General features: G+C 47.7%; 1 protein-coding gene across 1 annotated transcript in view; it reads left to right on the top strand.

Moving 5' to 3' along the window:
• SDC3 (syndecan 3) overlaps window positions 1–6,718 on the top strand; it is a 49,554-nt gene extending 42,836 nt beyond the window's left edge. The window contains exon 5 of the mRNA XM_052811364.1: window positions 339–6,718. Within this exon, the coding sequence (XP_052667324.1) occupies window positions 339–505 (167 nt within the window). The 3' untranslated portion in view covers window positions 506–6,718. The remainder of the gene's footprint in view (window positions 1–338) is intronic.
• The last annotated feature ends 9,431 nt before the right edge of the window (window positions 6,719–16,149 follow it).

The raw sequence follows: 16,149 nt of genomic DNA, 5'->3' as shown, positions 1-16,149 counted from the left end.
CAGACAGCCGGGCTGTTCATGCCCCAGGAGAGGGGTTGGTCTTTGGCGGGGCATTGGGGTAGTGTGGAGCCTGGGTTAACCCACAGTCACCTGCCAAAATAGCTCCAGGGCCTGTGCTGGGGGGGTTCCCAGCGGTCTTCATGTCTTTGCTAGGAGAGTGCAGAGCTGTGCACAATTTGCTTTTGCTAAGATGGGTTTCCAGGAGAAAAATAGGACAAACTGGCAAAGCACAAAACCAAGCTGGAATCCAAAATGGTCCCCCCCAAATTATTTGTGCTGAAAGCCGGGCTGGGACTGCGGGGCAGCACTGATGGCTGTGCCACTTCTCTGTGTTCCAGCGGTGATCGTGGGTGGTGTGGTGGGAGCCCTCTTTGCTGCCTTCCTGGTCATGCTGCTCATCTACCGGATGAAGAAGAAGGATGAGGGCAGTTACACGCTGGAGGAGCCCAAGCAAGCCAATGTGACGTACCAGAAGCCTGACAAGCAGGAGGAGTTTTATGCGTAGAAGGAGAGCCCAGCGTGCCTCACGCTCCCTCCCTCCCCACTCCAAACTCTCCCTCCTCCTCTACTTCATCCAGTCTCCCCCCCCCCCCTTTTTCTCTCTTTTTTGGATCAGACTGTGAATTTAAAAAGCAAAACCCACAACAGCTAAAGGAGAAAACACATCTTCGGCATGATGAAAAAATCAAGCGCCCAGAGCATCGCCGAGTTCAAACTGAGTACCGCTGGCCTTTGTGCAGCGGGAGGGATGGGGCAAGGAGCCAACGCCAAGGAACCTGTGCCTGGGGAGTGCCCTGGCGAGCGCAGGATGGGGCGGTCAGGCTGCTGACAGCGGCTGGAGGTCACTGGGCTTTTCCCACCAACACAATGGACTCTGGGATCCGGACACCTTCTACCAGCCCTGGGGCGCAGGGGGGTTGGTTTGGATTTATCTTCCTTTTTTTTTCCCTTCAGAAAGGAGGGAGGTTTCTTTCCCTCTCTCTTGTTTTTATTTTTTACTTTCTTTTTGAATGGGGTTGGTTGCTTTGCAGGAATTACCTTGCTCCCTGCTTCTGTTTAAAGAGAGGACACGACTCTCAAATATGCTTCGAACCTTGAAAAAAGCACAAGGGGCTGGAATACCTGATGCCCTGGGGTTTGCTCTTGGAGTGGGGAAAAAAAATAAATACAAACATGGCCAGTACGCTGGAAATTATCTCTTTAGATCAACTCTTTGGAGAGTTTGTGGAGCAACAAGAAGCTTCATTGGGGTATCTCATGCTGCTCCCCTCCTGCCACCACCTCGCTTTACTGCATCGCTGTGCACAGCCAGAGACCTTGAATCTATAGAAACCGCGTGTTGCCGGCCACTGAGGGGTTTGGTTGAGAAGGGACCTTGCATTTGCTGGGTTTTCACTGTGACCAATAAAACTCAGCTTGCACAGTACCACCGACAGCACTGGTTTTAAAATGGAGTGGGACATTGCTTGGTGGGGAGTTGGCAGGGAGAAGAGTTGGAAACGGAGAAGCTAAATCGTCTCCCCAGTTCCTCCAGAGGGGATAACAAAGCTCTACAAGGCGTGAGACGCAGCCTAAGAAAAGAAATGCAAAGCAGAGGCAATACTCTGTTCCCTCAGGGGTCGGGCAGGGGTCCCCGCTGGGCCACTCGCACCCAGCAGGTGAGGAAGGTGAGGCACAGCGGTGGCTTTCCACCGGTCAGCCCCAGGGCAGGTTGGCTGCTACATATCTTTTGCAAGACCCAGGATTGATGGCTTGTGTTTCTTTTGTTGTTGCTTAAATTCCAGTATAACCCACAGGGCACCCAGGAGCCTGAGAGCAATAGATCCTGGAAGCCATCATCACCCAAGTGCAGTGGTTTCCCCTCTGATGCTACCTAAGGTGCAGAGCAGCAGGGCCTAATCCAGAGCCCAACCGTGCCTTCTAGAAAGGCTAGATTTTTTTGGAGCAAGCTCTCTGCACAGAAAAGTCATTAAATATTTCAATGAGTTGGCTTTTAATTAGCTGAAGCGCTGTTTGCAATGCAGTCAAGGAGCTTTGTTTTTGTGATGGTTGCAATCTCGATGGTGTCCCATGGAGACCTTAGCTTTCCTCTTAGAGCAACTTAAACAGGAAAACCAGAAAAAAAATCAGTTGCTTTGACTCTGTTGCATCGTGAATTAACCTGCAGAGACACAGTGACACTTTGTCCCCTCAGGGTGTTAGTGGATATAGGGATTTATGACCCTGGTGGAGGCTACAAGACAGCAGCCCTTCTTTATGTTAGGAATTCGAGAGGCCAAACGCATATTTTTTTTATATATATATATATATATATATACACACACACTCACATACATACACAGTTATATATATATGAAATGAAATCCCTGTAAATTTTCATTGCACTGCATATGATGGCTGGATGGGACTTTGTGGTTGTGAAGATGTGAGGTTTGGGCTATGCTCCCTTGGGATGTGCAGCGTGGAGGCTGCAACCCAAAATGCCAAACTGGTTTTACTTCAGGGTAGGGAGCAGAGGCCCTGTGCCCAAGTCAGCTCTAAAATCTCCATTTTAGAGATGTCAGCCTCAAAATAGTCATCATATTGGTTCTTTTAGTTTGGAGAAGATGGTCCTGTTGGATGTCTTGGATGGTGATGCTGAAAGGCAGACGGTGTAGAGAGTGTGTGTGTGTCTGTGTACACCCATTTCTTGGGTCCATCCTGGCTATGGAGGATGAGGATGCTGCAAAGGGGGGGCCACATGTCTGAAGAAGGCTGGTGCCAACCTGGCTCCAAGAGCCACTTTGTCCTGCTTGAATGGGAGAGTTTCAACTCGTTTAATGGTTTTGGGGGTTTGGGGTCCTGTTGGGACTACCCAAAGGGCCCTAGCTGTTGCGGAGTGCAGAAATCAAGCCTTTTCATGATTTAATGAGTTGGGCATAGCAAGTGTCAAGGCCACCCAAAATCACCATCTTTTGGAAAAATGTGGACTTAATCTTTTGAGCTTGCATTAAAAAAACCCTCCGAGCTTAATGTTTTAAATGCTGCTTTTCTTAGCTGCTTCCCTAATCTTCTTCATTCCATTTTTTTCCCATTTAATAGTCTGAAGTTCTATAATACAATTTTTTTATTCACTCAAGCTTAACCTTGGTTCACTCAGCTGGTGTTAAGTTGTAATCCCGGCACTTAAATCCGTTACAGTTTCAGAAGTGAGGAAGGCTGGAAGTGGGAGGGCGAGAGGAGGCTGGGCAGCGCTTTCTCTTGCAGTAATTAAAAGTACGAGACAACCACATACAAAAAAAGGTGAAGGCAATTAAACTGGTAATCAGAATTGACCAAAGTCTTAATTCATTGTATGTCTGCTGCTTCCATGTGTTTGCTGTATTGCTCTCTGCCTGGAGAGGGGATGTGAGCTCAAGGAGACTGTCTTTTGGGCTTGGAGCCCACCTTTTTGTGGTGATAAATCATGATGGAGACTTTCCTGTCACCTCCACTCCCCAGGAGCACCGGGTTAGTTGTTGGAATTGATGATTGGAGGAAAAAAAGCCTTATTTTGCTGGAGGATGGCTGATCTTGTGCCTCCCTTGTAGACTAGGGGGTGGTGGGACAGAGCTGAACATGGGCTGTGGTTTTTTGGGAAAGCCCAGCTCCAGAAAAATTGCAGATACCATCGGATCTCTATTACCAGAGCAGTGGGGATGGGTAGAAACCCAGATGAATGATGCTGCCAGAGTATGTAAGGGGGCTGGGGGTGGGGGGGCTGCAGTGTAGCCATCCCCCAGGCTGTGCATGACACCACATGAACGTGGTGCGTCGCGGCTCCTGGCCCCGCACCGAGCGGCGGTGCCGAGCCGGCGGCCGTGCCGAGGGCAGCCGGAGGCAGATGGCGGGCAGCGGGGCGCAGCTGCCTCCTCCAGCAGGCACTTCTGCACGGGCGCACGTGGCTCGCCGTGCTCTGGGGCTTTTGAGGGATTCCTGGTGTGAAGATGGATGGGGAAGAGGCAAGAAAGCACAGGGGGGAGGAATGAGAGCATCTTTTCTCAGCTGTCAATTTGGCCACAGAGCAAGTTTTTAGGAAAATTAACTCCAATGGTAGCTTGAGCATCTCCCGCATCATCCCTTTCCAAAGCCTGCCAGATTTGGCATTGTCCCTCTGCACAAATTCAGCCCCTTCCCCAGCCTGTGCGTATCCCTTGTAGTGCTATCATCCGTGAACAGCTGCAGTCTCCCAGCTGGGATAGTGCCCAGATGTGCTCGTCCTTCCAGCTGTGCACCCCGAGGACGTGGGCGGCCACGTGGGCATAGAGGAGGGCTTTTCCACTTGCTTTTCTATTTCTTTTCTGCATGCTTGTGTGTGTGTGTGTGATACAGTGGAGCTGAAGGAAGACCCTTCACCGTGCCAGTTCTGTAATTTTTGGAGAGCTGCAATTGCAAGGCGCGAAAGATGGTGTCAGCTCCTCTCCCAGCCGTGCTGATTTTTCAGTCTCTCTCTCTGCTGTGATTTGCAGCTGCCGATGCCTCGGAGGAGAATGATAAAGTAACCAGTGACTCCTGGGCCACATAAATAAGAAGGAGGCAGGAGGAGGGGGTGAAATGGAAGGGAGGACCAGAAAATGTGTGCGAGAGCCCAAATGAGGGGCTTGAAGCGGGAGGATGGGAAGGGCAGGGGATGGAGGTGGGCCCGGCCAGCAGCAGGACCCAGCCTTGGACATGTTTTGCAGGGGTGGGAGCGAGTTGCCCCTTTCCTCCAAAAATCTCTTTGATTTTGGACCTTTCAAAAATAAGCAGCAGGACCCCGCAGTGGGGGGGATCCTGCTGCAGGGAAGGCGATGGCGCTGGTCTGGATGTGTGCCGTGGTGTGCTGGTTTGCCTCTAAATTTCCCATTCTCTCTCCATTTTGCCTGCTGGATGCCAAAGATCCATGGCCAGGAGCTGATTTGCTCCACACGAGCCTTGGCTCCTGCTCCCCAGACTCATAATTCAGAGCTATCTGACCCCTGCCATGAGTCACCATCACGGAGGCTTTAACGGGAACAAAACCATTAGCTAAAAACAAGAATGGATTTTTTTTATTATTCCCACCCCCCCCCTCACCCCCCACCCCCTTTTTATGATTATAAGCGTTTCTGGGCTTGGAGGTTTTCTACAAGGCTCTGGCAGCTCCTAAAGTGACATTGAGTTTTCAACACTGAAAGGTTTATTAGAATAACTGGCGTCTTACCAGGCGCCTCGCCAGCTGCTCGGCCGGGCTGGAGCCTGCGGCGACAGGGATGGGTGTGTCGTGCGTGTATGTATGTATATATATGTGTATGTAATTAATATATATGTATATATGTATATACGTGTGTGTGCAAAGCACACATGCGTGCACAGGTTCAATGTAAACTCTGCACCTAATGAGGAGGAGGGGGGTTTATCAGCCAGCATCGTGTGCTGGACTCTGCAGCCCTCGGACCCTGTCCTCTGCTATGGGCTGCAGGATTTGGCCCCGTGCCGCTGGCTCCTTCCTTCCCTCCTGCTCTTTGCCCTGTCATAGCAACGGCCTGATCCCGGCCGCCTCGGCGCTGGGTCGGGGTCTGCCAGGGTTGAGGATAAGGAGCCTTTTGCCAACTGCCGCATCCCTGGCCGGAGCCGAAGTGGAGCCTGGGATGCTGGTGAAGCAGCCAAAGCCCCTCTGCGGCTCCGTGTTCGCTCTGGTTTGTCCCACATACCTTGTGCCTGCAACTCCGTGGACGTACCCACACCTAGTCTCTATAGAGAAGTCTCAGTCTGGAGTGTACAAACTTTTTTTTTTTTCTTTTTTATTTTTTTTGGTTTTACTATGATTTTTATTTTTGGGAAAAAGTCACCCTAGGAGACGCCCGTGTGATGCCCAGATGTTTTTTTTCACTCCACATTCCAGACAGCTCATCCACCGCATCTCCAAAGACCTCAAGGGTACCAGTGACTTTATGTGCATAAACTACCCCTGTTCTGGGTCCCCCTGGTCTAAGTCATAAAAGTACAGCTGACAATCAAACCAGACAGAACTGCTGACTTTAGAAAAATATATATCGATTGCAGTTTGATAGAACTACTTTTTAAAATCACATGCTTATCTCTCACTAACGCTCACCACCATGTCTCCAGGATAAATTGACACCCATTGGTTCTTCTGTAAATAAACATGAAACATTCTTGTATAAATTAAAAAAAAAAAGAAAAAAAACCAAACAAAAAATCCATTGATATACATCCAAAAAAATATCCCTTTCCAGAAGATTTAAGTAATTAAAAGAAAAAGAAAAGCCCAACGAGTGAGCCCCACTTCACTTTTTCTTTGGAGCTGATTTAAGTTCCCAATAGGAGAATGAAAAATCTTTAACAATAGAAGAAACTACAAGTGTTTTACCTTTCAATGAATATGGGAGGGAAAAAAAATGCATGTAAATATTTTTAATAGGAAACATATCTTAAACAGAACATTTTTTTGTATGTACATAACTCTTCTAGAGTTTAGTACTTAAATTGCTTCATAGTGTCTGTTAAAAAAAAAAATAAAATAAAATAAAATGTTTGTTAATTGTTTTTGTTCTTACTCAATGGCCAAAACTTTAAAAATAATAAAAAAGACTATAAAAATAATCTTTGCCAATGAATCTAGCACTGTAATGGTACTGTCTATTTTTTTTAATTATTTCTGTGCTGTGCCCATTTATAAAAGGAGGAAAAAAAAAAATAAAGTCATTTAAACATTGTCTGCCCAGGGCTTCACCTGCTTTCTTGCTGTGGGCTGCCTGTCCCCAGGTTTTTGTCGTGCCAGTGTGCGATGAAGGTGGAGGCAGAAGATCTCACTTGTTCTCAGGGCTCGATACCGTCAAGCGAGAGATGGTTAATTAATGGTCTCCATGGCAACTCGGCAGCGATGCTGAGGAGCCGGTGACAGTGTGGACCACGCCAGCACAGCACAATTGCACCTGTGCTGGACCATGGGGGAGGGTTGGATGTGGGGGGGGGTGCTGCTGCAAGTGATACAGGTGTGTGTTAACAGCACGGAGAGCTGCAGAGCATTTTGGCTGAGCCACTGTGTCCTCACGTCCCACGAGCATCCCCAGCAAGCTGGAGAAGATGTCCAAGCTGTAAGAGCTGTCGGCCTGGGGTCCTGCTCTCACAGCTCTCCTTTCCAAAATGATTCCTGGAAGCGGACACAGTGAGAGATTTGGCAGTGATGCTGTTGGCCTCCGTAAGGAGATACTTGGAGGTATTTAACCGGCTCCTGCACTGCAGAGGCCAGACCTCCGTGGATGCATCCTGCCTCGCAGCAGAAGGCATGGTTTGTATGGCCTCACGCTGTCTTGAGAGTCAGCCGTGGCCAAGGGCAAATGCCATGCCCCAGGAGGTTACCAGCAGTATTTCCCCAGCCCCACGGGCCAGATGTGCTCCATGTTATGTGCCAGCAAATCTGCACACAGCCCTGGTGATGTTGTACTGCTGGTGTGAATTTCAGGGAACATCACTTTGTCTGGGTTTGGGGTACGTTTCTTGAAGGGTTGCTGGCTTTTATTACCAAACTGGACCCTGCTTCCCTTATAAATCTCTGGCTGAAGGCTCTCATGCTCCATCACTAAGTGCTTCATCCACTATAAAATGGTTAAACTGCTGCTCTATATAACCCATCACTCAGCCTTTAGCAAGGGTCACAGACTGCTATGCTGGATAAACCCCATCCTTCCTTTGAGGCCGGGCAGCTCAGAAGTACCTTGCTGGATGGTGGTAGCAGATAGAGCCCCAAATCATCTCCCTTTTCACCCCAACCATCAGCTCTCGGAGCCGGGCAGGTCCCAATCACCCCCAGCCCCTATGTACCCCCAGGACTGCTCCCCGCAGCAGCTCTCACTGCCTACAGAAGCATCTCAGATTTACCAGGGCCACCCATTCAGGTTTTCAAGCTTGTCCCCAGCCCCAACAATAATGATTTCACTGTGCTGGCGGTCAGACTACCCGTACGCTTGGCAGCAGCCGCAGCCAGCTGCCGCAGCCAGCTGCCGTTACAAGTGAAGTGAAGTGAATAACTGCTTGCAGTGAGGTGTTGGTATTCAGGCTGAAGTCTTGAAACAGCCTCTAATTATATCCCCATCCCCATTTCTTGTATATTCCCCCCCGTCTGTTATGGGAATGTTCCCTTCCCACAGCACCGTTGCAGACCCCCCAGGATTTGGTAGGATAACCCCAAATGGTCCAAGTGGGGTTTTTTTTTCAGCAAAAGGGGCTCCCTGTGACTCACCCTTTATAAATCTCTGTGAAATGAGCAGAGTATCCAAAAAAACCACTGTAATTGAGACTTCACCTTGCAAATTAACAGGCCAAAGGCACTAACCCCCTCTTGGTTCAAAGGGCTTTTAGGCAATTGAACGAGAACAGTGATGACGCACACCTAAGTGTCCAGTGCTGACCACCTCATGGGGACACAGCTGGGAAAGATCTTGAAATACCAACCCTGAGCTGAAAAGAGCATGGAGGCAAACAAGATTGTCACCACTGTCCTGGGTAAACTGTCCCCAAAGCCTTCAAGAGCCAACAGTTGGAGCAACCATCGTGCCTATGCTCTAAAAAGCTGTATTGCAAATGATGCCCACTGTAGGGGTAAAACTAGGGCTCCAGCTTAAGCTAAGCTTGGGGAGGGGAGATCCAGGCTGAGAGGCAGTGGCACTGCTCCTTGAAATTGGGATACGAATGAATAACTCTAAAGCAATAACAACCACCACCTTAGCTGAAATACAACATTTCTTTCTAGTCAGCATTAGATTTCTAAAAACACTGAAATTACTTGTATTAGTTCTGATGGGCTTCAGATGGAGGGGGAAAATGCTCCACTCAGCCTTGAAAGGAAAAGATTAAACAGCAGCAAGTTGAAGGGTTAACACTGGGCTTGGCTTTTTAGGCACTTTGATGAGATGGGCTCTCATGATTGGCTTGCCGATCATGAAGAATTGAAAGATCAGGGCTAATTTATCCCAGATAAATGCAGTGAGTGGTTAACAAAGGATGGATGTGGAACAGGCCCCCACATCTGTCCCTGTACTCAGGGGATGCACAGTGAAGCAGAAAGGCAGCAAGGTCAAACCTGACACCAAGGTCCACAGGGTGCAAGTCTCCACCCCGAGGTCTCACCAAGACTGCACAGAGAAGTGCACGTCCAGATGAGAAGCTAAATCAGGACCAAAGGAATGAACAAGCTGTTCAGAGATAGATGTTTTCAAACAACCTGGACCCAATAAACATCTTAAAAACCTGGCTGAGCCATCTGGAAGCATTAGTTCCCATTGAAGACCTGTGAAAGGACTTCCAAAGAGGTGGGAAAAGAAGAACCAGGGTGGTTTAAACTTCCTAGTTTACTTTAAAAACTAGAAAAAATATTGGATAAAATAGTCACACTGCTTGTAAGCACCCTGAAGACGACAAGGACATCAGTCTTGATGGACTTGTCAAGAACAGATGTGTCAAATCAATCTAAAGTCCTTTTGTGACCAGGAACCTTGCTCTGTGCACAGACAAGGACTTGTTTGTGTCAAACATGGTCAGGGCAGTGAGGTTTTGTCACCGTCACACAGGGGACCCTCATCTATATGCAGTTTATTGTAGGATGGGTAAAAACAACTGTTCGTAAGATACCTGGGGAGTGGTTATCAGCAGTTCACTGTCAAACTGGATGGATGGATTGAGTGGGCATCCAGACAGGGTCTCTCCTGGGGGCAGGTTTATTCAATATTTTCATTAACAGTTGAATGATGGCATAACATAGATGGTTATTAAATTTGCAGACAATACCTCACTGGAAGGGACAGCAAGCACATCAGAGGACATGGCTGGAATTCCAAGTGATCTTAATAAATTGGAAGGGTATCATTAAAAAAATAATAATATCACCTCCACAATCAGCGGAGAAGTCAGTACCACCAGAAGATAATTCAAGCATCCAACACAGAAACCTTGAGAAGGCATTTTGTCCTGCCTGTTTCTTTGCTGAATGTATCAGGGATCAAGAGTTTTTCTTCAAAGCAGTTTAATGCATTCTAAAATTTGGGAGATAATATTTATTGAGATGCAAATCAAGGTACTGTGCATCTCTGTGATACAGAGCCAGCAAAATCACAGTAGACCATGATAGTGTGGCTCCATGTGCCATGTCCACACCTGTGCTTCATCCCAGGCCAAGGCAGCACCTGCAGATGAGTGTGGTCCTCAGTCACCAGCCCAGAGGTGTCCCAGCTGCCCTTGCCCATGACCCCAGGCTGCATCTGCTGCAAGGACATAGCAGCTCAGGGAGAGCCCATTTGGCATCCACCACCCAAAGCCATCCCCCTGGTGGCTCTTGCTTTCTGATGTGCCTCAAGCCTGGAAATAGTTTCAGGGCTCCTGAGCGCCCCTCACCAGGGCGTCAGGCCACCGGGCCACCTTTCTTTCTTGCACAGATATAACCAAGGCAACAGCAGTCCAGAGAGAGCATCTTTTAAAGCCATGAAAGATGCATTAGCATATCTCAAATGCAACACACCTGCATAAACTGCCTTGGTGGTTCAGCTGGATTTGTCTTTTTGTTGCCCATTCCTGCCATGGAGATGTGCTTCTCTAAGGCAGCATTTCAAAGGCATGATGGAGTCAGGTTCCAGGGTCACAGGATGCCATATATGAATGTCCTAGCAGTCCTCGCAGCCTGAGCAGGCCCCCCAGAGTGCCCGAATGCTATAGGATATTTGGGTGCAATGGAAGGGGGTTGCCAGGGGCTTGCAGGCAGGTTGGGAACCTTGTACACAAGCCGTTGGGGCATGCTGGAAGGGAAGCAGGGCACAAAGGGGCATGTACATCTGCCTGGGATTTGCCAAGACTATAAATCCCCCTAAACATTCAGGTATTGAAGAATGAGGTCAGGCTCAAATGCCTTTATGGCTTTACCCCCACTCCCAGATTTCACATCGTACCACCCCAGCACCAGCTGCATTTCAGCAGTGACAGAGTCACCCCCTGTTAGATCCTCAGAGGGTTACAAATCCTTTCTGAGCTTTTCCGCATACTCCAAATAAACAGTATTTACCAACTGCTCTGACTAATGCTGACTTACTGCTCCCAAGGCAGCTTTGCTGAAGGCAGTGATGGCCTGTCCTGCCCATCCCAGAGAGCAGGCAGCCGCTGCTCTGCTCCCACCTCAGTACACGGACACGGTGGGTCATCTGCCTGCCTCCCTTTCCCCCAGATCCTTGGCAGGCCTGATCCTGTGTACACAAAACCCTATTTCAGAGTCCTTTGCATTGCTGTAAATAAATAACCCTCACATCCTCACTCCCATCTTTTCCTATGTCCTCTGAGGTCCCTCCCACCCAGCTCATCCCTGGGGCTCAACAAGTCCCACTCCCCAAGTGTCCTCCCTGTGTTTCCCCACCTCGCTTTTGTCGCTCCTGGACTCTTTCCCCTGTTTTTCAAGGGCAGGAAGTCCTTTACAAGAATAATAATAATAATAAAAAAATAAAATCCCAGCAGAGAATGGCCGGATGAAACTCCTTGTCCTGGTCTGCAAGACAGGACTGCCCGATGGGAGCGATGGATATCTGGGCACGGCAGACACCAGTGGCTCCAGAATGCCGCCTCGGAGTATTTTTGGTCTATTGTATAGGATTCAAGGCAAAGAGCAGCCTATTCTTGCTCTGCGTGACAACATTTCCTGAGCATCAGCAGATATTAATAATAGCTAATACAGCAGTCAAACATTTCCCATTATTTACCTGCTTCAAGACAATTGGCATCTGTGCCGATAAACATACCTTTGGGATTTGCAGATGTCCCTCACCTACTCCCAGCCCCACTCAGAGGTATTTCCTCCCCTCCACAAACCCAGGCGCTGTTTTTCCTGAGGCTGCATCCATCCTCTTGATGGGGGGACAGAACAGTTCACCCTGTGTCCTATATCTGAGAGGACAGAAAATTCCCTGGTGGGATATTTCCCCCTATAGAAAGGTTCAGAAAAATCAGCATTTGTCCAGGACTGCTGGAGCCTGGACATTTGGTGCCTGGATTTGCATTCAATGAGAAATTCTGCTGGTTGACAATCTGTGTTCAATCTAATGAGGAACAAAGCCAATTAAAAATAATAGGGACCCTGTGCTACTGCCTGTAACAAAACAATAATAATAAAAGGCTAAATCAATTTAAGTGTTCCATTAAGATAAAATCCAAACATTCCAATCTGATTCTGCCTTTCTCATTATTTTTTGTAATCCTCTCTCATCAACACTAAGTCATTGGAAATGGAGAATTGGAACAGCTGTTTCTGATAAAACTCAGACCAAATTTCATCCCTGTCAATGACTTCCAGAGGAAAACACAGGCAGCCCCACTCCTCCCACCATGGATGGTGTTTCCTGACATGACCATGGGATTTCTCTCTGGACTTGACCCATTAAGTTGCAGGAAGCCTCTTCATCTTCCACAACTTGAATTTTAGGGAGAGGATTGTGTCAGAGGTAGGAGTCATCATCATCCTCTTACAGCGTAGGTTGGGGAGCTCTCCTGCAGGTCTGGTCTCAGTAAACTTACCTGGCAAGAGGAGCTGCTGGGTAATTCTGCTTGCATCCCACCACAGAAATCATTAGCATTCTGTTTAAAGAACAAAGCTGCAGAAGTTTGGAAATACTTGAGAAGACTGTTAGTTGGGTCCCATAACCACCACACACCATCCAGCCAGAAGCACAGCTCCTAATACAACTTTCTTCCTTCTCCCTTATTTCCTTTAAATATCAGGACAGGAGCTCATTTAATGAATGTGAGAGGTGGTCTCCATACGCAAATAATCCATACAGCTGCAAATCATTGCATTAAACAGTTTGCGGGATATTTGCCACATAGGGTAGGACGTTTCTTGCAAGCAATGTTGTTGTGGCTTTGCATTTCATACCTTTCATGAGGTGGGTAAACTGGAGATCTGCTCCCTTCCCTGCAAAGCTGGGGTGGTCATGGCTGCTTGAAGACCCCTTGGGTGGCATGCCCTGGGAACACGCAGGCGACAGACATGACCCCGCCAACTCACTGCCAGCAAAAGAGGCAATCTGAGGGCCAGGAGCAGCAGGAGGGGGAATCCTCCCCACCACCTTGTCTGGAAAAGTCTACAACAGAGGAGGGGTTACAGAGGGAGACTGCTCTCATTTGAACTTACTGAGGCTACGTGAAGTGTGGGTTTTTTTCTTTATTCCCTCACTTATGTCCTCTACAAACATCTCTGGCTCTGTTGCCTATTTTTGGATGCTGGGAATTAACACCTTTATTTGCACTTTACCTTAATTTGGCCTGAGTTAAAAGTGATTTCAAGGTAATTGGATAATGACTTGCCAAGGCTGTGGCACGTCTCCACACCTGGGTCACAGCAGAGGCTATAACAAGCACCCTGGCACCCAGGGGTGCTCTCCAGACAACTGCAGGGCAGCAGTATGCCTAAAGGAGCTGCTGTGGGTGGGGGACAACAGGGAGTTTTTGGCAAGATCCTAAAATCATATTCAGTGTGCTTGAACCGGGAGGGTTTCTGAGTTTTAGGCTTTTTGGCTGAACTGTTTCTTTAGCTTCCCCTTAGCTACATCCTAGGGAAACTGAGGCACGGGCAGTGATTTCTCTCCTATTGCTCTAATCCAATAATTTCTCTAATAGTGTCAGCCAGGGGTGCAGCTGGGGATGGAAATGATTCCTTCTGCTGCTCTCTGAACTGGAGCTGAAAGTTTCTTCCTGGCTGTGAATGGTTAGGAGTTAATTCCTGCTCAGAAACACTAGGTCTTGTGCCCAGGCTGGAGCTCGGGTTTCAGTCTGAATCCGTATTATTATACCCCAGGCCATTTCCCTTTGTAAAAGCCAAACTCTCTTTGAATCCAAACCGACTCAAGGCAATGAATTCAACAGCTAAAATCAGTGAAAAAGCTCTAAAAGCAGGCTGGGTTTTGGGCACTTCTTGCCTGTGTGTTTTGCATGAAGAGCAGTGCCCTGGGAAGGGATGTCTCTGAAACTTGATGTTATAAGGTCTCCATGGGTTGATATGAGAAGTTGGAGGATGGTTTAGGTAGAGAGAGCACTGCACATCAGTGTGGATGTGCACACAAAGCCCTGATCCTGTCTGGCGTGGGATAATGATATGTACAGCGTGTGCTCTGTGTCCTCCTGCTCCACCAAGAAGATTTTGGACCACAGCTTTCCCATCTCACCTGGCTTTCTGCTCTTAAAAAACACTACTCACATCCTTAAACTGTTCTCTACGCTACTATCACCTCTCCTATAAGATAGTTTAGACTGTGTGTACTGCTTGGGCAGGAAATTTAATACATATGGAAATCCTGGACTGTTATTTTTTCTGGAGGCATCTGAAGAGCCCCTCTACCTCCTCCCCATTCCTCCGTTCATGCTCACCTCGGGGCATGGCGTGGAGCAGGGCTATAACAAGATCATCTCTCCTCATAGCAGGCTCTTGCCATCTGCAACTCCAGTCCCACCAGCTGGAGCCAAGCCTGGTGCCCAGAAGAATGTCAGCAGTTAACAATTGTAATAAATTAATAATAGCCTAATTAATATTTTTTCATTATTTCTGCCTCCTCAAGAGCTCCCGGAGGCACTGAATAATCCGCTGAAATGTTTTGTACTACAAGTTCAAATAAGCACAAATGTTTGGGAGGTTGAGTGAATGGCAGCTCTCCTCCAAGCCCGGGCACCAAGGAGCTGCAGCCCAGGGTGGGGATGTGTAGATGACTGCTATAGCCTGGATCCCCCTTGCATTGGAGGGACTCTGCCTCCTGAAGCAGAAAACTCATCTCTTGATGCATACATCTGCACTAATAGCCAAGGCAACAAGCTAAAAATTACTAGTTGAATTGGGTTTGGTTGGGGAAGGAGCAGAAATCTTTTTTTTCCAGGCTGTGGTGGTTTGTGTGCCTTTTTATTTGTAACCTGTGGTACAACACACTCAGTCAAGGATGGGTTGTCTCTTCTAAAAGCCACCTGAGATGCTACATCAGCCCAAGCCCTGTCTCTGGTCAGGGAAGAGACCGGCTCCTCCGAAGGGCAATTCAGCCATCCTTCAGTGGCTGTTTGCATCTCTCCCAGCCCTGAGTTTTGAGAGTAGCTTGGGCCAAAAACTTGGGCAGATGTAAGAGACATGATCCGAAATCTGCTCTCTGTGTGCAATTTGCATCTCTGCACATGAAACTAGAAGAGGAGCCAAGAAGTGTTCTCAGGATGTTTGGGGAGCCCCAAGCATTTTTTTCTGAGAGACCACAAAACCCTGTGTTTAACCCTGTAAACAGAGGCTGAGCAGGAGCTTCTGTTTCTAATAACATCCAAAGCATTAGCGCTACAGAGGGAGAAGAGCAATTTAAGCTCGAAGGCAATAATTAGGAAATAAGTCGGTATAAACTAGCGTAAATAAAATTAAACTAGAAATTAGAAACTTCCCAAAGATCCAAGCAGTGAGAGCTGGAGAAGCCTCTGACAGGGACCTGGGAGGGAAAACCCCGAGCCAGGTCAAGGGGGAAGACCGCGATCACTTTGGGATGCTATGGCCTCCATCCTCTGCAGGTGAGCGCTGCAGAGTGAGAAATTATAGAAGATGTGAGATGCTTTCCCTGCCCTGGAATGGGACTAAACATCTCCATATCAGGTCTTCATGTGACTTCTGCAGAGCTGGAGAAAAACAATCCCACCTAGTTCAACAGGAAGATTTTGCTTTAGTAATTCTGAAATACCCCAAATTAAAACAATGCCTCTGAAAGAAAGTGGTGTGGCAATTGGCTTGCATTTCAGAATGGTTTGTCATTTTAAAATTAGAAACCTATCTTGTGTCATCTTTGAAAATGGCAAACTGCACCATTTAAACTATTTTTAAGAAATTACTCTAAGCTATTCACATTAAGAAAGGTAGTGACGTAGATCTTTCCCTCAAAAAGTGTTGGTTTTGTTGAATATTAGTTGTGTGATGAAAACAAAATCTGATTTTTGACGTCTGTGGTGAAGAAGACAAGACATCGTGAGTTTAAATTACAGCAAGAAGGAATAATAATATCCTAGAGACAGTGATAGCGGAGCAGAGACTGGATTACCTGGGACGGTTGTGGGATCTCCATCATTTAGCCTTTCAAGGACCTTTCAAGGACTTTTAATGATTCTTTCTGG

This window comes from Harpia harpyja, chromosome 16 (genome assembly GCF_026419915.1).
Source record: "Harpia harpyja isolate bHarHar1 chromosome 16, bHarHar1 primary haplotype, whole genome shotgun sequence".
In the NCBI taxonomy this organism is placed as follows: domain Eukaryota; kingdom Metazoa; phylum Chordata; class Aves; order Accipitriformes; family Accipitridae; genus Harpia; species Harpia harpyja.
This window is presented reverse-complemented; position numbering and strand designations above follow the sequence as displayed.